This window comes from Cryphonectria parasitica, assembly GCF_011745365.1.
Source record: "Cryphonectria parasitica EP155 unplaced genomic scaffold M406scaffold_9, whole genome shotgun sequence".
Taxonomy (NCBI): domain Eukaryota; kingdom Fungi; phylum Ascomycota; class Sordariomycetes; order Diaporthales; family Cryphonectriaceae; genus Cryphonectria; species Cryphonectria parasitica.
Window position 1 is genome coordinate 104,738 of NW_024468917.1, and position 19,714 is coordinate 124,451.

At 50.5% G+C, this 19,714-nt stretch overlaps 8 protein-coding genes across 8 annotated transcripts; 3 read left to right on the forward strand and 5 right to left on the reverse strand.

The window, feature by feature from the left end:
- Positions 1-482: 482 nt before the first annotated feature.
- Positions 483-1,404, reverse strand: M406DRAFT_72946 (uncharacterized protein; the record flags this gene model as incomplete). Its single annotated transcript, XM_040925596.1, has 4 exons — positions 483-604; positions 813-865; positions 1,042-1,085; positions 1,267-1,404. 4 exons carry the CDS (start codon positions 1,402-1,404, stop codon positions 483-485), a joined length of 357 nt encoding a protein of 118 aa, XP_040771431.1.
- Positions 1,405-1,651: 247 nt separating this feature from the next.
- On the reverse strand, positions 1,652-4,331 carry M406DRAFT_99225 (uncharacterized protein; the record flags this gene model as incomplete). Its single annotated transcript, XM_040926448.1, has 4 exons — positions 1,652-2,999; positions 3,066-3,363; positions 3,435-3,842; positions 4,301-4,331. The coding sequence occupies 4 exons, from the start codon at positions 4,329-4,331 to the stop codon at positions 1,853-1,855; spliced, it is 1,884 nt and encodes a 627-aa protein (XP_040771432.1). The 3' UTR covers positions 1,652-1,852.
- A 21-nt stretch (positions 4,332-4,352) lies between these two features.
- Positions 4,353-5,549, reverse strand: M406DRAFT_348108 (Malate/L-lactate dehydrogenase; the record flags this gene model as incomplete). Its single annotated transcript, XM_040922362.1, has 2 exons — positions 4,353-5,196; positions 5,285-5,549. The coding sequence occupies 2 exons, from the start codon at positions 5,547-5,549 to the stop codon at positions 4,391-4,393; spliced, it is 1,071 nt and encodes a 356-aa protein (XP_040771433.1). The 3' UTR covers positions 4,353-4,390.
- A 1,630-nt stretch (positions 5,550-7,179) lies between these two features.
- On the forward strand, positions 7,180-8,777 carry M406DRAFT_268919 (MFS general substrate transporter; the record flags this gene model as incomplete). The annotated part of the gene is made up of 2 exons (XM_040917972.1): positions 7,180-8,055; positions 8,178-8,777. The coding sequence occupies 2 exons, from the start codon at positions 7,180-7,182 to the stop codon at positions 8,775-8,777; spliced, it is 1,476 nt and encodes a 491-aa protein (XP_040771434.1).
- Positions 8,751-10,318, reverse strand: M406DRAFT_324326 (MFS general substrate transporter). Its single transcript, XM_040919856.1, has 3 exons — positions 9,473-10,318; positions 9,293-9,349; positions 8,751-9,233 (listed from the first exon to the last, which is right to left on the reverse strand). The coding sequence occupies exons 1-3, from the start codon at positions 10,212-10,214 to the stop codon at positions 9,076-9,078; spliced, it is 957 nt and encodes a 318-aa protein (XP_040771435.1). The 5' UTR covers positions 10,215-10,318; the 3' UTR covers positions 8,751-9,075.
- Positions 10,319-10,551: 233 nt separating this feature from the next.
- Positions 10,552-11,339, reverse strand: M406DRAFT_358184 (uncharacterized protein; the record flags this gene model as incomplete). The annotated part of the gene is made up of 1 exon (XM_040923822.1): positions 10,552-11,339. A coding segment is annotated over exon 1 (663 nt), but the record flags the coding sequence as incomplete, so codon positions are not given.
- A 1,704-nt stretch (positions 11,340-13,043) lies between these two features.
- Positions 13,044-15,257, forward strand: M406DRAFT_295791 (amino acid transporter; the record flags this gene model as incomplete). The annotated part of the gene is made up of 6 exons (XM_040919212.1): positions 13,044-13,399; positions 13,502-13,664; positions 13,732-13,818; positions 13,913-13,962; positions 14,054-14,409; positions 14,492-15,257. The coding sequence occupies 6 exons, from the start codon at positions 13,044-13,046 to the stop codon at positions 15,121-15,123; spliced, it is 1,644 nt and encodes a 547-aa protein (XP_040771437.1). The 3' UTR covers positions 15,124-15,257.
- Positions 15,258-18,601: 3,344 nt separating this feature from the next.
- On the forward strand, positions 18,602-18,751 carry M406DRAFT_268490 (uncharacterized protein; the record flags this gene model as incomplete). Its single annotated transcript, XM_040917945.1, has 1 exon — positions 18,602-18,751. A coding segment is annotated over one exon (150 nt), but the record flags the coding sequence as incomplete, so codon positions are not given.
- Between the last annotated feature and the right edge of the window lie 963 nt (positions 18,752-19,714).

Here is a 19,714-nt window from a genome sequence, read left to right on the forward strand (position 1 = left end):
TGTGTCCTGAAGGAAAAATGTACGTGAAGAGAGCTGTGTTGGTCGGGCGTTTCAAGAACCAGATCAAGGGCAGACATCACAACAACAATAGTAGGGCATTACAGTCATAAATACGGTTGATCCTGTCCCAACTCCCGAGAGCCGTAATCGGATGGGCCCTGACGATGGCAAAAGGCAAAAAGCAAAGAGAAGAAAAACCCTTCTGACTCTGTCTCACCAGCCTTGCCCACTAGCCTGGGTTGCATTGCTCATCTATCCACAAAAAGTCCGGACTACGTGCGCCGGTTCTGGCCCGACCAGTGGACCGGAAGCGACCGGGCGAGGCTGTTCATAGCTCATATGATGGTCTGGTATAAGGCAGCCTTCTCTCGAGGCTGGGACAGCCTGTGAGGTAAGACGGAGGCAGGGCCTGGTGCCGTCCATTAGTTTTATATCTGCTCAATGCTCACGTTGCCCACGACGTTAACCCTCACGACCTTTTCTTAAGCCGTCATTTTCCTTTCTTCCCCAGGGGACCAAGTGACTCTCAGTTGCTGATCGACTTTGAGACCAAGATTGGGGTGGTGGCAAGTTGCGATCCAGGTGGAAACATTGTTGGACCATGCTGTAAAATTTACGTGATTTTACGTGATGGGATCAGTTTTGCTGGAGCCCGGATCCGCTTCTCTTGCAAGCACCACTGCAGGTCGGTCATGCCGAGCAAGATTTCTTTGGCCGCCACGCTCCGGAGTCGACCGTCAGGTGATTCTCACTTTTCACCTATGCCACGAGAAACAGACGCCTTCATCTCTACCTATCTCCTCTATACGCACCACTGGGACCGCCATGGAAGGAAGTTTGCAACGCGCTCTCGCTCTCTCGCCACCTATCTAAATAATCAGTTAAACTAGCGTCCTCTCAAGAAAAACCGTTCGACCATCTGCCGTGACCGATGGACACCCAAGAGCCGCAAAAGTGGATCGCTCCACAGCAGTTTTGCTCTTGTTCCTTTGTCTTTGATCTCCACTCATACTTGGCCTACAATATCCGAGACACACATACTTTGCACGGGAGGGTGTCTTTTTCTCCCCCACCGGATCATGGCCCTATTTACTTCAAGCGTCGTCAGTGCACAGAGAGGGGTTTTCCCGCCCATGCAAGGCGAAGCCATGCGATCTCGGGCCGTCCCTTCTGGGAAATCAAAATGAAAATAAAACCAAAGACTAAAGAAATGATACACAGGTTGTGATGAGGATCAAACCATGGCTCCCCTGACCATTGCCACACCTCGTCCAGCAGCCCACATAGATCCCCACGGGGTTCGTACGTGCACTGCATCAGCTCATTTGCGATGGCTCTCATTGGGCTGTCTAGAAATCCTCGGCTACATGACTGTTGATTTTCGGTTGTGACCGTGTTGTTCATTGTGAGCTTCTGGCGAATGTGCGTTGCTGCTGCTCGAGGTGAAGCTGGGATACAGTTAAAATCCAGGGGGCTCTCATCGTAACTATGTGCATACAGTACGGTGCTTTATATCCCTTCATGTGCTTTGAAAACCTTATCGAGTCGAATTGTACTTGGTCGAGATGACACATGTTTGCCGCCAGTCTGTTGGAACGATGAAACTTACTAGAGTGATGATGATGTTGAGAAGGTAGACGAATCAGGCCTTGTGTGCATGGGGACTTCTATTGATTTAAACAGTCTGCTATGTCTGCGAGATCCCATACATGTCCTCTCAGACTAGCTACGACTCCTAGCCATATTGGCTATCAAGTCTGCGCCCAGGCGGACGTCAATAGAAAGCCTCCTCCTCCTCCTCTTTCTCATCTACCTCCATCCTGCTGCGTGGGCCAGCCTAGGGTCTCCCAGCTCAGAAGCTAGAATGTTCTGCTCCTGCAGCCGTCAAGAAATCAAAGTCCACGCCGTCTTCTGCTTGGTTCACATGGCGTTCATAGAGACCCCTGTAGCCCCGGACCGGCTTTCTCCTCCTCTCGCTCGGACCACGGCTCTCCTTGGTCCCATCCAGCCTCTCCCTCCTCTCTGCTATCCTGCGGGCGATCTCGTCCGCGCTCAGCTCTACCTCCAGCAGCCTCTTGTCCACATCACACACAATCACATCCCTATTCCTGACGACGCCGAGGACGCTCTCGGGCAGCGCCGCCTCGGGCGAGATGTGCAGGATGACACTCCCACCCGCCGTGCCCGACATGCGCCCGTCTGAGAGGCGGAGCATGTCCTGGACGCCCTGGACGGCAAGCTTCCTTGGGATGGGGACCAGCCCCGCCTCGGGCATTCCAGGATTCAAAAAGCCTATGGGGCCGATGCCTTGCAGGACCAGCACGGAGTCCTTGTCAACGGCGAGGTCGGGATCGTCTATGCGCGCAGCCAGGTCCGCAGGCCCGGCAAAGACGACCGCCCGGCCCCGGTGGGAGAGGAGGTGCCGGTATTTGCTGGCGCTGGCTTTCATGACGGCCCCGTGGGGTGCCAGGTTGCCTCTCAAGACGAGCAGCGATGAAGACTCGTAGACGGGGTCGTCGAGCGGCCGGATAATGGCACGCGAGAACGGAAAGGTCCTGAACGGGGTCGCGTCCAGGACTTGTCCCATCGTCTGCCCTGTCAATGTCATCGCCTCGAGCCGTAGGAGCGGGCGCAGCGTATGCAACAGGGCCAGCATCCCCCCGGCGTTGTGCAGGTCGGTCATGTAGTTGTCACCGCTCGGCTTGAGGTCCACAAGCAGAGGTGTCCTGCGCCCGATGTCGTCAATCGTCTGCAGGGTGACCTTGCCTGCCACGCCGGGATGGCGGTTGGCGATGGCGAGCAGGTGGACGATGCCGTTCGTGGAGCCACCTATGGCCTGCAGCACAGTAACGGCGTTGTGGAAGGAGGCCTCGCTCAGCACTGTGGCCAGGGAGAGCGGGCTGTCGGTGCTGTTTGTGAGGGACTGTGCTGCGAGGACGGCATTCTTGCCTGTGTCTTCGGCCACACGAAGGCGTGCGCTTGATACCGCTGGGGCTGTCCTGTTTAGTTGTGGTTCAGTACAACAGTAGAAACAACACAACGGCTTTGGAGGAGACAGTACTCACGCGCCAGCTCTCAGATCCATCAGTCCTAGAGCGGCGACGAGGCAGGCCATGGTTGACGCGGTACCCATCACACCACACGACCCAGCGGTAGGGGCCAGCTCTGCATTGAGCTCCGAGATATCCTCGACGTCGAGCTCGTCGCCACGGTACGCAGCCCAGTTGTTCCGGCAGTCGGTGCAGGCGCCGATCCTCTGGCCCCTGAAGCTGCCGGGCATCATTGGGCCCGTGATCAGGGGCAGCACAGGCTTGCCCGATGAGATGCCTCCCATGATCTGGGCAGGGACTGTCTTGTCACATCCTGTAGCAGGGCTCGAATGTGTGAGCTTCTCGAGGGTGGTCATGTGCAGCAACAGCAGCAGCATCACTTACCCCCAATGACAATACAGGCATCCACAGGCTGCGCCCTGATCATCTCCTCCGTGTCCATGCTCATCAGGTTCCTCAGGAACATGCTCGTCGGCGAGGAGAAGGACTCGTGGATGCTGATGGTGGGGAACTCCATCGCCAGTCCGCCGCCCAGCTGCACGCCCCTCTTGGCCGCCTCGATGAGCTGCGGCACGTTGGCGTGGCAGGGGTTGAAGGCGGAATATGTGTTGACGATGCCCACGATAGGCCGCGAGAGGGCATCCTCGCTGTAGCCGAGGGCCTTGATGAAGGCTTTGCGGAGGAAGAGGGCAAAGTGCGGGTCGCCATAGTTGGGTAGGCCTTGTCTCATGCCTCTGATGGGCTGAATGGGTCGACTGAGGTCATAATCCGCGAGGTGGTCCGGCACAGAGGCTTTGGTCTGTCCATCTTCTTTGGGTTGTGATGGTGTCGATTCGCGTTCGGGGTCTGCCATGTTGTGTGTTTGACTGAGGAAACAAAATAATTAATCTGATACAAGTCTCTCAGGAGAATGCTCTCTCTCGCTCTCCACTCCCTCCTCTGCAGTGAGGCTGGAATAGAGCTTCTCAGGGTGGCTATCATGCGCGATGCCCTTTTGGCCAATGGTATTATACATGTACTGGATTACGTGCTGTGTGGGAGAATGTTCCCACAGCAGCGGGCGGGCTGCTTAGCAGGGGCTACAGTACAGTGGCCCAGTGGTTTACAGGGGATCCCCGCGGGAATCAGTTAGCACTATAGGCGCTGAACTTTTATCAAGCAGTATGAGATTTGGTCCTCAAAGCCAATATTCTTATCCAGTTGTATTCTTATACTTTCTGGTTATTATTACTACGAAGTAGTAGAGGCACATGAGGCGTAGAAGCTACTATGGTTCAACATGGCGGGAAATTTACACGTCTTCCTTTTGCCTTTCTTTTACCACAGGCAGTTTGTTTCTTTCATACCAATATGTCTACACCGGCCGCCTTTGCCTCCTGGTTCAGCACCTCGATCTCTGCCCTTGCATATGGGATGCCCGACTTGAGCCTCTCTTCCCTTCGCGCCATCTCAATCTCGCCCGGGAAATAGATACGGTCGACCCCCTGCATCTTCTCCGAGCCTACCACGCGGTCGTAAAGATATTTCATCCTCGCCCTGAAATCCTCTGCACTCATGAAGAGATCAGGTCGCATGGCCACGATGAAATGGCCAACGTCTCCTGGCCTCGAGGGGTCATAGGGCCCCGCCACATGACCAGCATAGGCTGAGCCTGACAGGACGCCAGAGAAGACGTCCATCATGATGGCCAGTGCTGAACCCTTGGGCCCCCCCATGGGCAGCATGGCCCCACCGTCCAGGGCCTCGGCCGGGTCCGTCGTGCGGTTCCCGTGCTTATCCAGCGCCCAGTCCTCCGGGATGGGCTCCCCCCTCCGCAGGGCCTTGTAGACCTTGCCTCTGGCCGCCACCGACGGGGCCATGTCAAGTATAAAAGGGATGGGCTCCCCCGGCGCGCCGCAGGCAATAGGACTCACGCCCAGCAGCTGCTCCCTGCCTCCCCAGGCGGGCAGGGCGGGCGAGCTGTTGGTGAAGACGAGCGACATCAGGTCTGCGTCGAGGGCCTGCTGCACTACCCATGCCGACATGCCAAAGTGGTTGCTGTGGTTGCAGGCGACCATGCCGATGCCGTATGTCTTTGCCATGTCTACTGCAGCCGTCATGGCCTTCTTGGCGACGACGGCGCCGAAGGCATTGTGGCCATCGACATCTGTTTGGGCATTTGTAGCCAAGTCAGTGATGGCCAAAGAGGGTACCGTTTCAAGCCATCTTTCATTTGTTTTCAATGTATCACATACGTGCAACTACAGGTGTGACCTGCTCCAACGTCGGGCTGGCCTTGGGATCTAGAACCTGTTGACGCAGACGTTTTAGGTACGAAGGGAGGCGATTGATGCCGTGCGAGTCCACACCGCGCAGGTCGGCCGAGACAAGATTGTCAGCTACGACTGCTGCGTCTTCTGGAGATACGGAATGGGCCTCGAGAATCTGCTGGGTGAAGCGCAGGGCGGCCTCATGCGGGACGCTGATGTATTCTGGGGCGGCCCCCTCAGCAGCAGCCATGATGAGGCCAGCAGATCAAGAACAGCTTGAGGATGATGAGCTGATAAGGTCTCTAACGAGCTGTCGAGGTGGATGATTCACATTGGTAGGAGGGTTCAATAGGTAAACCCAAGGTGAAAACAAAAGATTCGGCGTCCGAAGCACAACCAGGCAGAGGGAAGATCCATAGCGATGACTCCTTTCCCTGGTAAGAATGTGGTGGTGGGGTTAGGATGACTGGCTACAATTTGACCAAAGTGAAGTATACGGTATTTCGTACTTTGCTTCTTCTTCTCCAATTGATCATCTCGAACTAAATGTGCCATTCGTACAAGACGTGCTAGATTGTCAAGCTCAGAAAATGGGACGAGACCTTTTCTTTCCTTTCTCTTTCTCCTCTCCTCCATTGGTCTTAATTTGTTTTGTTGAATCATGAAGCGTATATAACAAATACCACTAGGGCCGAATGCGGAGCTCCATATCACACGTTGGATTGCTAGTCGCTGCCGAGACCGGTAGAGTACCATAGAACAGCGCTCGGCGGGACATTATTTACCCAGGCGGCGACCTGTGGGGCTGGACTTGAACCCCGGATTGCTTGATCTGGTCTAGACCAATGACACTAGACATTCCCCAGTGCCAAGTTCCTTCCCCAGGCTCTTGGCTCTGTCTCCCCACGACCCACAAAGCTTGACAGGCGCCCCATCATTGATGGTTGAGCTCTACTTACTACAGCACCACTTGTGTGTGTGCTCCATACAGGGTAATTATCGCCGTGCCTGAACCGTCCAAAACGAGCTGCGCAGATCCGCTCCGATGGTTACTTCAACGGTCTAGTACGATACCAGCGGTTCTCGCTGATGAGCTTGCTATGGCAATTCCTCCCCCCTCCCCCCCTCTTTTATTTTCTTTTCCCTCCTCCTGCTGCTCAGGCAATGTGAGTAATTCCAGTAAGAGGACGAGTTTGGGTGATGGACCTGACGTGGTATCATGCAGCTGTCATAGAAAGAGGGTACGCCCACGCCCTTCTTGTACAAAAGTACTTTGACAGGACCGTGTAAGTATAGTGGGCATGTACTCTGTGTATGTCTCATGTATGGGCGGTGTCAGGAGGAGGGAAGCTGACCCAAACAAGACCCAAGCAGCTGTGATCCTTGCAACGTACCGTGCAGCCTGCCGATCCCTTGAGGTTCAACCAATAACGGAGCCCTCGTCCACAGCTAACATGGGTGAGATGGATGGGTGGTGACAGGATATAGCATGCAGAACGCCAGAACACCCCAGATTGTTGCCCCGCGTTCCCCAGAAATTGACCGAAGCATCACCGCTCACTAAGAGAGGAGACGAAGGAGGAGGATTGAGTGGGGGGTTTTCAGAGACATGACGCGGGGAAAGAGATAAGTGTGGCCTTGTCTTATTGTGTGAAGGGCAAGGTGAGAATAAAAAGAAATCGTTATGCCGCTCTTTTGCGCATTTTGTCTCACTCGACTTTTCTCTCTTTGACACTTGCACTCTCCCGTCCCCCGTCCTCCTGTTGTTGTCGTTGTCGTCGGCCAGTTCGAGAGAGAGAGACTCGGACCATCACAGCTGAATTTTCAGCTGATTTTCTGTACCCTCTCTGTCATAGCCAACGCAAGACCAAAAAAAGAAAATGGCACCATCCACAGAGCACACCCCGTCGGCCCTGGCCAAGCCTGACCTCGATGAGGTGGAAAAGGCAGACAAGTTCTACGAGGGCGAGGACGACGCCCTGGCCCCCACCGACGAAGAGAAGGCTGCCTACATCCGCAAGCTCGACTGGCACCTGATGCCCGTCATCTTCGTCATCTACATGCTCTCCGTGCTGGACCGCTCCAACCTGGGCAACGCCCACCAGGCCGGTCTGGACGACGGCATCGGCCTCGTCGGGAACCAGTACAACCTGCTCGGCACCATCTTCTACATCGGCTACATCTGCTCCATGTGGACCGTCACCGGCTGGAAACAGTTTCCCGCCCACATCTGGGCCGCCTGTGTCGTCTTTGCCTGGTCCACCCTCTCCTCCCTCCAGTCCTCCGTCCACAACTTCTCCGGCCTTGCCGCCATCCGCTTCTTCCTCGGCGTCTTCGAGGCCATGTACGCCGGCGTGCCCGTCTACCTGTCCTTCTTTTACCCGCGCGACAAGGTCGGCTTCAGGCAGGGCATCTTCATCTCGGGAAGTGCCCTGGCAAACGCCTACGGTGGCGCCCTAGGCTACGCCATCCTGCTCATCAAAAGCAGCGTGCCCTCGTGGCGCATTCTGTTCCTCATCGAGGGCCTGCCCACCATGCTTATGACCATCGTCGCCTTCTTCTTGCTCCCAGACAGCATCCGCGATGCCCGCTTCCTCACAGACCGGCAGAAGGAGGTCGCCTCGTACTGCGTCAACCAGGGCCAGGTCGCCGACACCGACGAGGGCCAGCACACTGGCCTGCGCGTCAAGGAGATGCTCTCTGGCCTGAAGGACTGGCGCAGCTTTGTGACTGGAATCATTTACTTTGGCTGCAATGTAAGTTTTGTTCCCTTCGATGTTAAAATCCCCCCCCCCCCCCAAAAAAAAAACGAGGTTGCAAGCAGGATGATTATGGCGCCGTACACCGCTGACCAAAGACTTTCTTCCTCTTGATTTAGGTCTCCTTCGCAAGCCTTCCGCTCTTCGTCCCCAGCATCATTGCTGAGATCGGCATCTTCACCTCCATCCAAGCCAACGGCCTGTCCGCCCCTCCTTACCTCTTTTGCTTCTTTGTCATTCTGGCCGTCAACTTCACCGCCGACAAGCTTCGCCTCCGAGGCCCCTTTATCAGCTTCTTCGGTCTCGTCGCCGCCGTGGGCTTCATCCTGCTCGCTACGTCCAGGGATCCGGTGGCGCGCTATCTTGGCGTCTACCTCGCCATCCTGATCTTTGTCAGCGTCTCGCTGATGATGTCGTGGGTTTCCAACATGCACAGCACCGAGAGCAAGCGTACAGGAGGCTGGGCCGTCTTCCAGACCTTGGGCCAGTGCGGGCCCTTGTTGGGCACGAATGTCTTCCCGGCCAGCGAGAAGCCGTACTACGTCAAGGGGTCGTGGATTTCGACCGCCTTCTGCCTTGTTGTCACGGTGGTCTCGGCAGGCCTGAGCTTCTCGCTCTGGCGGGAGAACAAGAAGTTGGACAGGATCTTCAACGAGAACCAGGATGAAGACGTGCCAGCTTCTGCCAGAGGGCAGAGAGGATTCAGATATATCATTTAAGCCAACAACAAAAAGGGGGCTTTCGCTGGCTGGGACCTTGTTGTATACAGAACTCTTATCTTGAATGAAAGGTCAAGGTCCACATATGAACAGGCAGTTTTCACACAATTAAATAGCAAATGATGAGAGATGACCTCACTCACACTTTTCACCTGCAGTACCATGTGACCATGCTATCGACTGAGGGACCCACCCGCCTCTCAGGTATTAATCATGCCGTAAATACAAAATCTATATAGATGACGCCGCCAACACCGAACAATGCACCACACCACTTTTTTGGTCATCGCGAATGCTTTCAATACACGCTGCCCTTGCTCCACTTGCTTGACGCCCTGATCTTCTTGCCATACAGATGAAAAATAAAAGGAACCGGGATCATCAGGGTGGCGAATCCAGCAAAGATAGACTGGCCCGGGCCGACACCAAGGTTCGCATACAAAGGACTAATGGCCACTTGTTCCCGGACAGTTAGTATAGTTCTTTGGAAGAACAGAGTTTACAGGGTTACTTACATGGGAAACCAGCCGCAAAAACACTGCGTAGAAAGGTATTCGCGGCTACTGCACTGGCTATAATCAGAGAGATTTGTTAGTAGTCTGGCTTAAGAGTCGAAAATTTACTCCCCCCCCCCCTCCTCAATCCTGAGATAAAAGAGTAGGGTATAGTCTCTTATATATTCTGGTGCAACTTACCTGCGTACATCCTGAACGTGTCGACGAGGTAGTTCAGTGCAGCCTGGAAGATAGTGTTGAATCCGCATCCCATGAGGTACAGCCCAAGAACCGGTGCAATCCACGGCGCATTCTCAGGCTCGGCAGTCCACGCCGTGATGAACTGGCCCGCGGCGAAAAGTACAGAGCCCAGCATCATCGGAGGCAGCCTCTTCTCCGGAACTGCGCGATCACCCGCGGCATGATACGCCTTGTTGTAGGCGAGCTGGTTCAGAGTGTTCAGCACGGCGCCCGTGATGCTGCCCAGGCAGATGGCGAGAAAAGGCAGCTCGCTCTGGAGTAGGTTCCACCCCCGAATTTCCCCAAAGATGATGGGCACCGCGCCCAGCTGCATGTACAGAATTCCGTAGCAGAAGGAGGCGTAGAGGGCCATGAGGAAGCAGATGGGGGTACAGAGCAGCTGGAGCGGCCTGACGAGGAACTTTCGGCAGAGCTCAGAGATGGTCGGCTCCCACTCTTCGAACTTGGCGTGGAGCGCATAGTTTCCGCTGTCGTGACGCAGCCTCCGTGCTTTGGCCACAAGCAGGACGGGAGGATACGTCTCGTCGATGAAGATGATGGCGTTGAGGAGCACAAAGGCCTGCAGAATTCCTGTGAGGTACTCGGTCCATCGCCAGCCGAGATAGGGCACTTGTACGACAGCCGCAGAGACGATGGGGCCGAGAGTTGGGCCGCCGACAACTGCCAGGGCATACCCAGCCATGGCAATACCACGATGTGCCGGTGAGAACAGCTGAAATGAAATGAAGGTAATTTTAGTAGCCAATCTTGGTCACTGGTGAAAATGTGGCTGGGAATCTGTTAGAGGGGGGGGGGAAGGGGGAGAAAAATCATACATCACCGAGGACGCCGCCTGTATTGGTAACGGGCGCGGAAGCGAAAAAGGCACCAAAAAACCGAGTGATCATGATGGTCTGCAGGTCTCTAGCAGTGGCTGTTGCAAAGGAGAAACAAATAGAGACGAACATGGGGGTGAGCACAGCCGCACGCCGTCCATACACCTCAGAGAGGGGCGCCCACAGCAGAGGGCCGAGGCCAAAGCCGAGGAGGAAGAGTGTCGTCCCCAGCGTGGCCACCTCGGTGCTCACCCGGAACTGGGAGGCGATCTGATCTGTTCCTGCAGAGTACGAGGAGGAGGCCCATGTTGCCGTCATGGTGACGAGGCCGTACAGGAGGGTGGTGCTGACTTTTTTGTGCGTCGACCAGTTCAGAGGGCGGTAGGGATCGTCAGGCCCGTCAAAGTCCACGAGCTCAGCGGGACTTGTTTTTTGGTGTGTCAAGGGATGGCTGAACTGGGGAATTGGTCGGCTCCGTAGCCTTGACAAGACGGTTTCTCTCCGCGATATTGTACGACTGAGCGACAGACCGCTGGCATTGGCCTGGCTGTCTGTCTGGCTGCCTCTCCGGCTTCGAGAGCGGGCCCAGGTTGGCCGTGTCTCGAGAGCACAGGGGCGATGACCATCGTGGTGGTCTTTTTCGTTGGGATCATGACAATCTTCGTCCTCGTCACCGCTGTGGTCTGTTTCCACGTCTGACATGGGAACTCCGCGCTCGACGTCCTCGTCTGGCCTGGGATGGTAATGATGAGGGTCGTGGAGGTAGGGGAGAGAATGCTGATCCGAAGACCCTGCACTCGAGTTTCCCAGCTCTTCCTCACCCATCTTCTCCCGCAAGGGAACGGGAGATTCATCTCTGTCAACCATCTTTTTTGTTGTAGTTGTGATTTTTGTTCATATAAAATCAGAGGGCAGACTTGAGATCGAGGCTCTAATGATCGCCGGGTTTGCTGATCTCAGCCGCTGCTAACGAAAAGTGGTCTGGGACACAGGTAAGTTGGATAGTATTGGCCAGAAAGGATTTCCTAATTCTCAAGGAGAGATGTATATGTATGGCAACCTATTATGTACAGGAGAAATAAATCAACCATGTCTGGAAAATGTCCCTGCACCACGTGGTGGGAGCAAAATTCCGTGAGAAATCGGCACAGAAGAAACGAGAACTGACTCTCTGAACGCACGCCCTCACGTGGCGCTCTTTGACGTCACTCGGCCCATCGCGCTTTGCAGTGCAGTTGGCAAAGCGAAGCATCGTTGCTGTATTTCCTTATTTCCGTCCTCTGGCCGAGCCGGTACCGAAACCCAAGGCGCCAGGCCAGCATTTCGGCCAGCGCTTAGTCAAGTGGGAAGTTGATTTTCTTCTTTCTGTTTGTATTCGCCTCGGTGGTCAAAACGGAGGGGTATGTACATACCTACTTATGTAAGTAATGATTGTAGTAGCGATAGTGATAGTATGCCTACTTATGGTCAGATAGGCCAGCATATTATTATATTTCTTGCCTTGATGAAAAGATACATGTAGTATTAGTAAGTAACATTGCAGTCTATTCGCTCGCAGAACTGCTCAATCAGCCATAATCGTCCACTTCTGATCCGTCCTCAATGGTGAGATGGGGGTTCTGTGCTGTACGCGAAATTCCCATAGGAATGAATCATCATCAAAATGAGTTCACATCAAAATGTGATTGCAATGGAATCTCAACGACCCCTGAAAGAGGTCTCACCAATTGTTTCACGCTCCAAGATCAAGTCCATCGCTGATCTGCACATTGCCTATTCATTTCTAAGAGACGAGGGTAATGGATATCAAATACTGACCCTTCGATACTGAGCCCGGGAGAAGTGCCCACCGTGCCTCGGCTCAAATTGCCAGACACGGTCTTAGTACTGCCCGCTTGATAAAGGAACGGAACAGTGGCGTTTGCTCTCTAGACGGGAGGGACGGTCTGGACAACCCTGGACTGGCACTTGGACAGCAATTAGGAGAGAACAGGCCCCCCAGGCTTGTCAGAGTACTTTACAAGTATGGTACCACGATAGAGAATCAAGGTTAGCGCTGATATGGGCTAGAGGCGGAAAGATAAGCTCCCCTGAACCGTCGTCTTCTCTTGCCCTCCTGATTGGCCTGCTACGCCGCGATAAAACGCTGGGGCGCCTCCAAATAAGATACATGCCCACTCGCTTGCTGATACGGGGGGTCAGTCAAGACAAGGAAGAAGAGAGAAGAAGTAAGAGGGAGAAAAAGTTAAGTGCCGCAACGAGATATATACTTCCCCATAATAATATATTCACCGGGCTCGCGACAAGGCGTACGCACTCCCTTCCGTATCATGACTCGAAAGAACAAGATAACCAGATCGAAAGACTACCTCTGAGGTGGAGGTTGGTATAATAAGACGGGGGAGATTCGACGGATCTCGACCAGGTCGTTCCCCATCCTCTCTCTCTCTCTCTCTTTTCGCTCTCCAGCTTCGACAGGCACTTGAACACGTGCCAGCCAGGCTCTTCTGAATCCCATCGGCAGGGGCTGACCACTGTTACATCCTGTCATATCATTGGGTATCGATTAATTACCATCAAGTGCCTATACGCTTCAACCAAGGCCACTCTCTTTCTTGTTTCTTTTCCTCACTTGACCATTCCTTATACGTACCGCCTTCAGCATTTTTTATCTGTGGCAGCGACATTCCCAGATCATGGCCGAGCCAGCGGTAGAGCGCAGAACCTCCAATCCAGGACAGGAGCACGATGAGGATCGCCTGGCCCAGTTCGGATACAAGCAGGAGCTGAAGAGAGACTGGGGTCTGGCGCACAACTTCGGTGTGTCCTTCAGCATCATCAGTGTCATCACGGGCATCACGACCTTGTTCAGCTATGGCCTCAACACGGGTGGCCCGGGTGTTATGAGCGTCGGATGGATCTTGGTCTCCTTCTTCACCATGCTCGTCGCTATCGCCATGGCCGAGATCGTCTCTGCCATTCCCACGAGCGGAGGCCCATATTTCTGGGCTGCAATGCTCGCCCCTCCTCGGTGGAGCCCCTTTGCTGCGTGGTAAGTAATAGTCTTACTTCTTGGTCTCAGACGGGGCTGGAGATATTGTGTGTAAGTGATCACACGAGACAAAATCCGTAGTCTGACGTCTGGTCTTTCTAGGTTGACGGGCTGGTTCAATTTGCTCGGCCAGGTGGCCGTGACCACTGGCATCAGCTTCGGCCTGGCCGGCCTGATCGCAACGGCGGCCAAGGTGAAGAATCCGGACTTTGAGGGAACCGCAGCACAGACGATCGGCATCTACGCAGCCGTGCTCATCTCTCATGTGAGTCTTTCTTGTAGAAAACGTTAGTTATCCAGTACCACTTCCACCAGACTAACACAAAGAGCAGGGACTGGTGAATACCTTCGGAGTACACATCCTCAGATATCTCAACAACATCTCTATTTTCCTCCACAGCGCGGGCGTCACTGCTATTGTACGTGCCTTCGAATCCATACATCCTATCCTCCCAGAATACAATCTTGTAAGACAATTATCCTGTTCTTGATGGCTAACGCAAGGTTGAACAGGCCATCGCTGTCTTGGCAAAGGCACCGACACACCAGTCTGCAAAATTTGTGTAAGTGAATTTTGACTATTGATTCTAATACATGCTTCTCCATGTCTCTTCTTTTTTTATCTTGGCCATGACTAACCTTGTGGTAAAACAGGTTTTCCACGTTCTACGATGGTACAGGCCTCGAAGGAATCGGATGGAGTATGCGGGCCAGTCCCGCCTACGTAGCCATGTGTGGTTGCCTTATGTCCCAATACACGCTCACGGGATTCGACGCGTCTGCTCATCTCTCCGAGGAGACCCGCCGAGCTGATTGGAGTGCCCCCATCGGTGTCGTCTCGAGCGTCGGCTTCAGTGCCATCTTTGGCTTCTTCGTCTTGCTGGCCTTCCTCTTCTCCATCCAGAACTTCGCCGATACTTTGGATAACGAGTACTCTCAGCCTGTCCTGAAGATCTTGGTCGATGTGTTCGGAGAGAACGGGGCTCTGGCTGTATTCTCCATCATCATAAGTACGTTCTTTCCCCTGACGCTGTCGTCTCATACCTGGTATCTCCTGTTTGTTGTTGCTGACTGTTTGACCCTCAACAATAGTCTGTGTCTGGCACTGCGGCCTCTTCTCCATGACCTCCAATTCTCGAATGATGTTCGCCTTCTCTCGGGACGGTGGCATTCCCGAATTCTTCCACAAGGTCGACCAGCGATTCCGATCTCCCATCCGGGCAATCTGGCTCGCTGCTACTCTGTCTTTCATCCTGGCTCTGCCATCCCTCGGCTCTACTGTCGCCTTCTCTGCTGCCACCTCCATTGCGACCATCGGTCTGTACATCTCGTACGGTCTGCCTATCCTCATCGGTATCATCTGGCACCGCAACTTCACGGCCATGAAAGGACCCTTCAACCTTGGAGGCATGTCTCGAGTGATTGCAGGAGGCGCGTGTGCCTGGATTGCGTGTATCACCGTCGTGTTCTGTCTCCCTGAGTCCAACCCTGTCACCAGCCAGACCCTGAACTACACTGTGGTCGCGGTGGGCATTATCGGCATTTTTGCTATTGGCTCGTGGGTCCTCTGGGCACACCGATGGTTCACCGGTCCGGCGGAGGAGGTAGCTGAGGCCATGCGGCTTGGTGTTGACCTGACTGAGCCCGGTGCGTTGGAGCAGAAGGAGGCAGAGGCCATGGCTCAAAACAAAGGACTGCATGCAGCCGAAAAGACGACGCAGTGACCTAACTTTCGAGGTTCTGCCAAAGCAAAACAAATAAAATTCTAATTCTACCAAGATGGGATGCCAAATTTCTGTGGTGTCCAATGAAGCTGCTGGCTCCGAGAGGAGGGTTCGAATTGCAATGTGTGTGAGACCTTGAGAATGTCCACCTGTTGGGGATAGAAAAACAAAGAAGGAGAGCAAATAGAATAGTCTATTGTAATACCACTTGGCCCTAAATAATTCGCCTAATTAATTACCTAGGTGTATATTGAGCACGTCGCCTTCTGATCGTAGCACGGAAGGCTATAAATTTTTTCGCATTTTTCTCATAATGTGTGTCTGGGCCTTTCAAAGATCAAGATCTGATAGTTCCGTACAACACTTGACCTCCGGATGCGGCGGGAACCGGCTTTGAGTGGCAGCGTAGACAGACGGGAGGCCTGCTGCAGTGTCACCCAATGACGAAGTGTTACAAAGTAGACAGACGGACAATTTCGCATGGCTGCAATAACACCAACCTTAAACAGATAACCAATCCTATGACATTTCTAAAAATGTCCTGTCAACTTTTCGAGCCCCTCCTTAGCTCATTAGACTAGGGGGGTAAGAGGCAACATAAGCTGCAGGCTACCAATTGAGGCGATTGTCTGTGCAACCACTGAGCTGAGCGGCACTGCTCTGGGACCAGCGATCTTAGCCGCACCCCCTGCTGCAGTGGCAGGGTTGGCATCTGAGGATCAAAATCAGGTCAATTATTGAGAAACGAGCTGAAAAAATGCCCGCAAATTTTCGAAGCGAATCCGGCAGCGTGGCAGCGGGGGGTATCTATGGTGCGCCATAGGGCTCACTCTGCAAAAACCCCTGTTTACCATTATGCCCACACCCTTATTTAGGGGGTGTATGAGCAGACTAGTGCTAGCATAATCAACTTAGTAAATACATGTTTATGGCTATATGCATGTGCACAAGCTACTGAATTTTTTTTCAGGGTTAGGGTTCCGATTAGTCAGCAGCTCCCCAGGGTGGATTTGCCACCAATAGCTAGCCAAATTGCCCCCACATTCCTCGAACTTTCTTCTTTACCCACCCACCACTGCCACCACCAACGGTACGTATTTGATCAGCTATTTGGACCTCTGCACCGCACTGATAACACCCTGAGCATACTTTCATTCAATTCTCTATATACGGAAATCCCTGTCTACAGTTTTTTTTTTTTGAAAACTGATCGCACTTCATTGATTTTTGATGATTTCTTTCACAAGGCTAGAGAACAGACTTGCTAATATTTATACAGGCTTTTACATACATCTACAGCTTTTTACATACTTCTCTGCCTTGTGCAGCCACGATCACGATGAGCAGCAACACTCCCAGCTCGGATAAGCATAAGCAGACAATTCCAAGCCTAGATCAAAAGACTATTCTGGCTTTATTCGAAGATATCGTTGATAATTCTCGATCAATGCTGAAGGAAGCTGGACTTGGCTATATATAACTACTGACTAAGAAATGCTTAGAGCCAGCTCCGGTTAGTTGCAAGACTTCCGATACAGCCTCGGTCAAGCCCAAGCAGACAAAGACAGCTCTATTCACTTACCTACAGCTTTCTTCTAATGAGAATAATGGTTCAAACTGCTACTAACATGATACTAAGTCTGCTGAGTCTGATGATGATGAGCTGGATTTGGATAAGGATAATCAGACTTTCCTTACCAAGGTTACTCATTTTAGCAATGATAAGCCTGGTCAGAAGGCTTTAGATATTACTTCTTAGCTGTACATGGGCAATCGTCTTAAGCCTGCCCCGAACACCATTGATCAGATGTTTACATCTAAGCAGCTTATCTCGTACTACCTTGATAAGATTCTATATTGTTATTTCAATAACTGTTAGAAGATCATTAGCAAGCACTGCAAGAATAAGATTAGTAAAGTCTTTATAGGAGTGATCGGATCTGTACTAATATGTCTATAGACTATTATGCATTTGCTTGAGTTTAAGCTAATATTCAAGAATGGTATAATGCAAAAGAATCTGTTCGAGCCTACTCGATAGCAATAATACTCAGCTATCCTCGGATATCTCTTTAGCAATTATAAAAGCTTAGCCAAGCTTTGTTAGACTTGTGCGAGCTTGTATAGCAAGGATTTGTTCCAATACTGCATGTTTGATAGCTATGATCTCTTTGCTTATGCATGTGCGAATTGCTAATATAAATCAAGTGCAAAGAAATGTTCTATTCGCAGTATATATCTGTACGAGCCTGTATATGATTAATACTAACATTTTACAGCTAAACAGGCATGCATTGCTGAGTTCTAGCTTAGTTATTCGGGTTAGACTTCGGATAATGATGTTCAGCTTCTTCCGAAGCTTTTCAAGCGTATTCAGCCTGATGCTAACTTGCATCCGGATATATACGTCTCTACTAAGCGTGCCAAAGATTCTTATAGCTATGAGAAGAAGTCTGCTATTACTATTTATATTGATATAGGCATGATCAGAGCTAACAAAGATTCTTTATGGATCATGGTTGCTAGTATAGAAGCGCTTACTATGCTTCAGTTCGAGATTCAGACTGAGCTTCTTGCTTGTGTTCATTCTGAGAAGTAGAGGTTTGATTTAGCTTGATCAGATATGACTAGCGTTGGATAGGGCATACTGCAGCGTTTTTTTGGTTCAGATATCTATGATTATTCAGTTTAGTTAGTATGGTTTGGCATATAAGGCTGTTCGGAGTTTATTGAATGCATTGTTTTTGGAGATAGCTTGATTATTATATGATTAAGCTTGAATAGAGTTAATGAAATTTCTGATAAGTTTAATCAGGCTTCTATATATGATTAGACTTATTTGTTTCAAATCTTAATTGTGATTATAGCATAATCAACAGAGCGCTCTCGTATCAATCTCAATCTATATTGTTTACTTATTCAATCTTGTTTACAAGTTTGAATCTCTATTTCTGATATTCTTACTAAGCTTACAGAAGTTTATTATGTTGCTGTCAAAGAACGAACCCTTCGAAATCATATTCAAACATGGGGCTTCAAGCCTTTTCAAGGCTGTACTATTGATTCCGAGAGCTTACAATGCTGCATTGCTGAGCTTTGATTTGAACAAGGATTATCAGACCAACAGATGTATACATTCCTGACAGAGAAAGAGAATTGGGTTGTAATTCTCACTGGAATTGAACGTATACGGCAGCAAATGAACATTTTCCGACAGCGCAATGATTAACAAATATCTGATATATGCAACTATTTATATCAGTTCTTCGAAAATGAGCAATATCTGGAGAATCTTGTAGCACGGATTGGATGAAATATGTTGCATATATATCTTCAACAATGTATAATTGATATTCTATGAGCGATTCTTTCTGAGGTCTATCCATACTTCCATCAGGCTAGTCTTAATGAATGCTGAAACAGATTGTACAGATGTTGTGAAGGCTGGATATGCTATAGTTCTAATTTTATATGATTAATTGATAGCTATATGAAATTATCCAGATATAGCATTGAATGCTATGCCAGCATTGATGCTTATTCACAGTATATTATTTGGTTTTTCTGTGATATATCAGCTACTATAGCTTGGATTGTTCTTGTACAATATATCAGCATGGTTCAATAATATCAGTATATGCTATTACTGATTCGTACAGATTGTAGTAGAGAAACAGTATTAATTGCTAGAGCTTATTACTATCTATCATGCAATGCTAATCTTGCTTAGAGACTGGAATAGCTGTATACAATTCTACAATCTAATCATTATCAAGCATTATTATTCAGCAATCGTTAAGTTCCTGTTATACCAATCCGAACTGCTTCAGATGAGCATACAGATATGTTCGAACCTGATCATATATCTTCATCAACTACTCATACTTAGCATTCTTACTTGATATCTGAGCAACTATTATGAGATTTGTTTTTTGCTCAGTGCTGGATCTATAGCAAAAGTATATATAATATGAAGATTGAGCAATAGTGGGGAAGTTTGTATGAAGAATGATTAAAATGATGAAGAGTATGTATAAGCTTGATTATATTTGATTACTCTTACTAAAACTTAATAATAGAATTTCTTTTTCCAGCTTGAGAAATCTGATATATAGAGCAAGCATAATCTTGCTGATAGAATTGCACTTCTCTATATCTATATGCTCAGAATCCGGTATGAGTTTGTACAGTTTGTACAGCTCTGGAATGCTTATTATATTCGCAAACAAAAGTCTTGGCTATATGTTGTGCCTGGTAAGCCTTGAGTTCTCTATAATTTATCTAATACAGAGAAGATTAAGAATTATTGTGTGCAAGTGCTAATTCACTTGCTATAAGAGCTTTAAAGCATTATAGAACAAGATGATATAGACTTGGATAAATACTTACTAGATGAGATAATGAAGATCTATAATAATATAGTTCATGCTTTTAGCAAACTATCTGAGCACTTGATACTACAGACTTGAGTGCAATCATATCTTGTAGAATATAATAGATTGCAGTTTGATTTTCGAAAGTATTTGGCTGATGAGCTAGAATCAAAGCTAAGTTTAGTAAGATTACAAACAAGCAGTCTTGTATACCTTTG

Excerpts from the sequence above, each read along its gene's own strand:
- M406DRAFT_324326 (XM_040919856.1), bottom strand. The coding sequence starts at position 10,214 with ATGGCTGGGTATGCCCTGGCAGTTGTCGGCGGCCCAACTCTCGGCCCC. Across the intron at positions 9,350-9,472 it reads CACGTTCAGGATGTACGCAG|CCAGTGCAGTAGCCGCGAAT; the intron begins GTAAGTTGCACC and ends CTCTGATTATAG. Across the intron at positions 9,234-9,292 it reads TTTTGCGGCTGGTTTCCCAT|TGGCCATTAGTCCTTTGTAT; the intron begins GTAAGTAACCCT and ends TCCGGGAACAAG.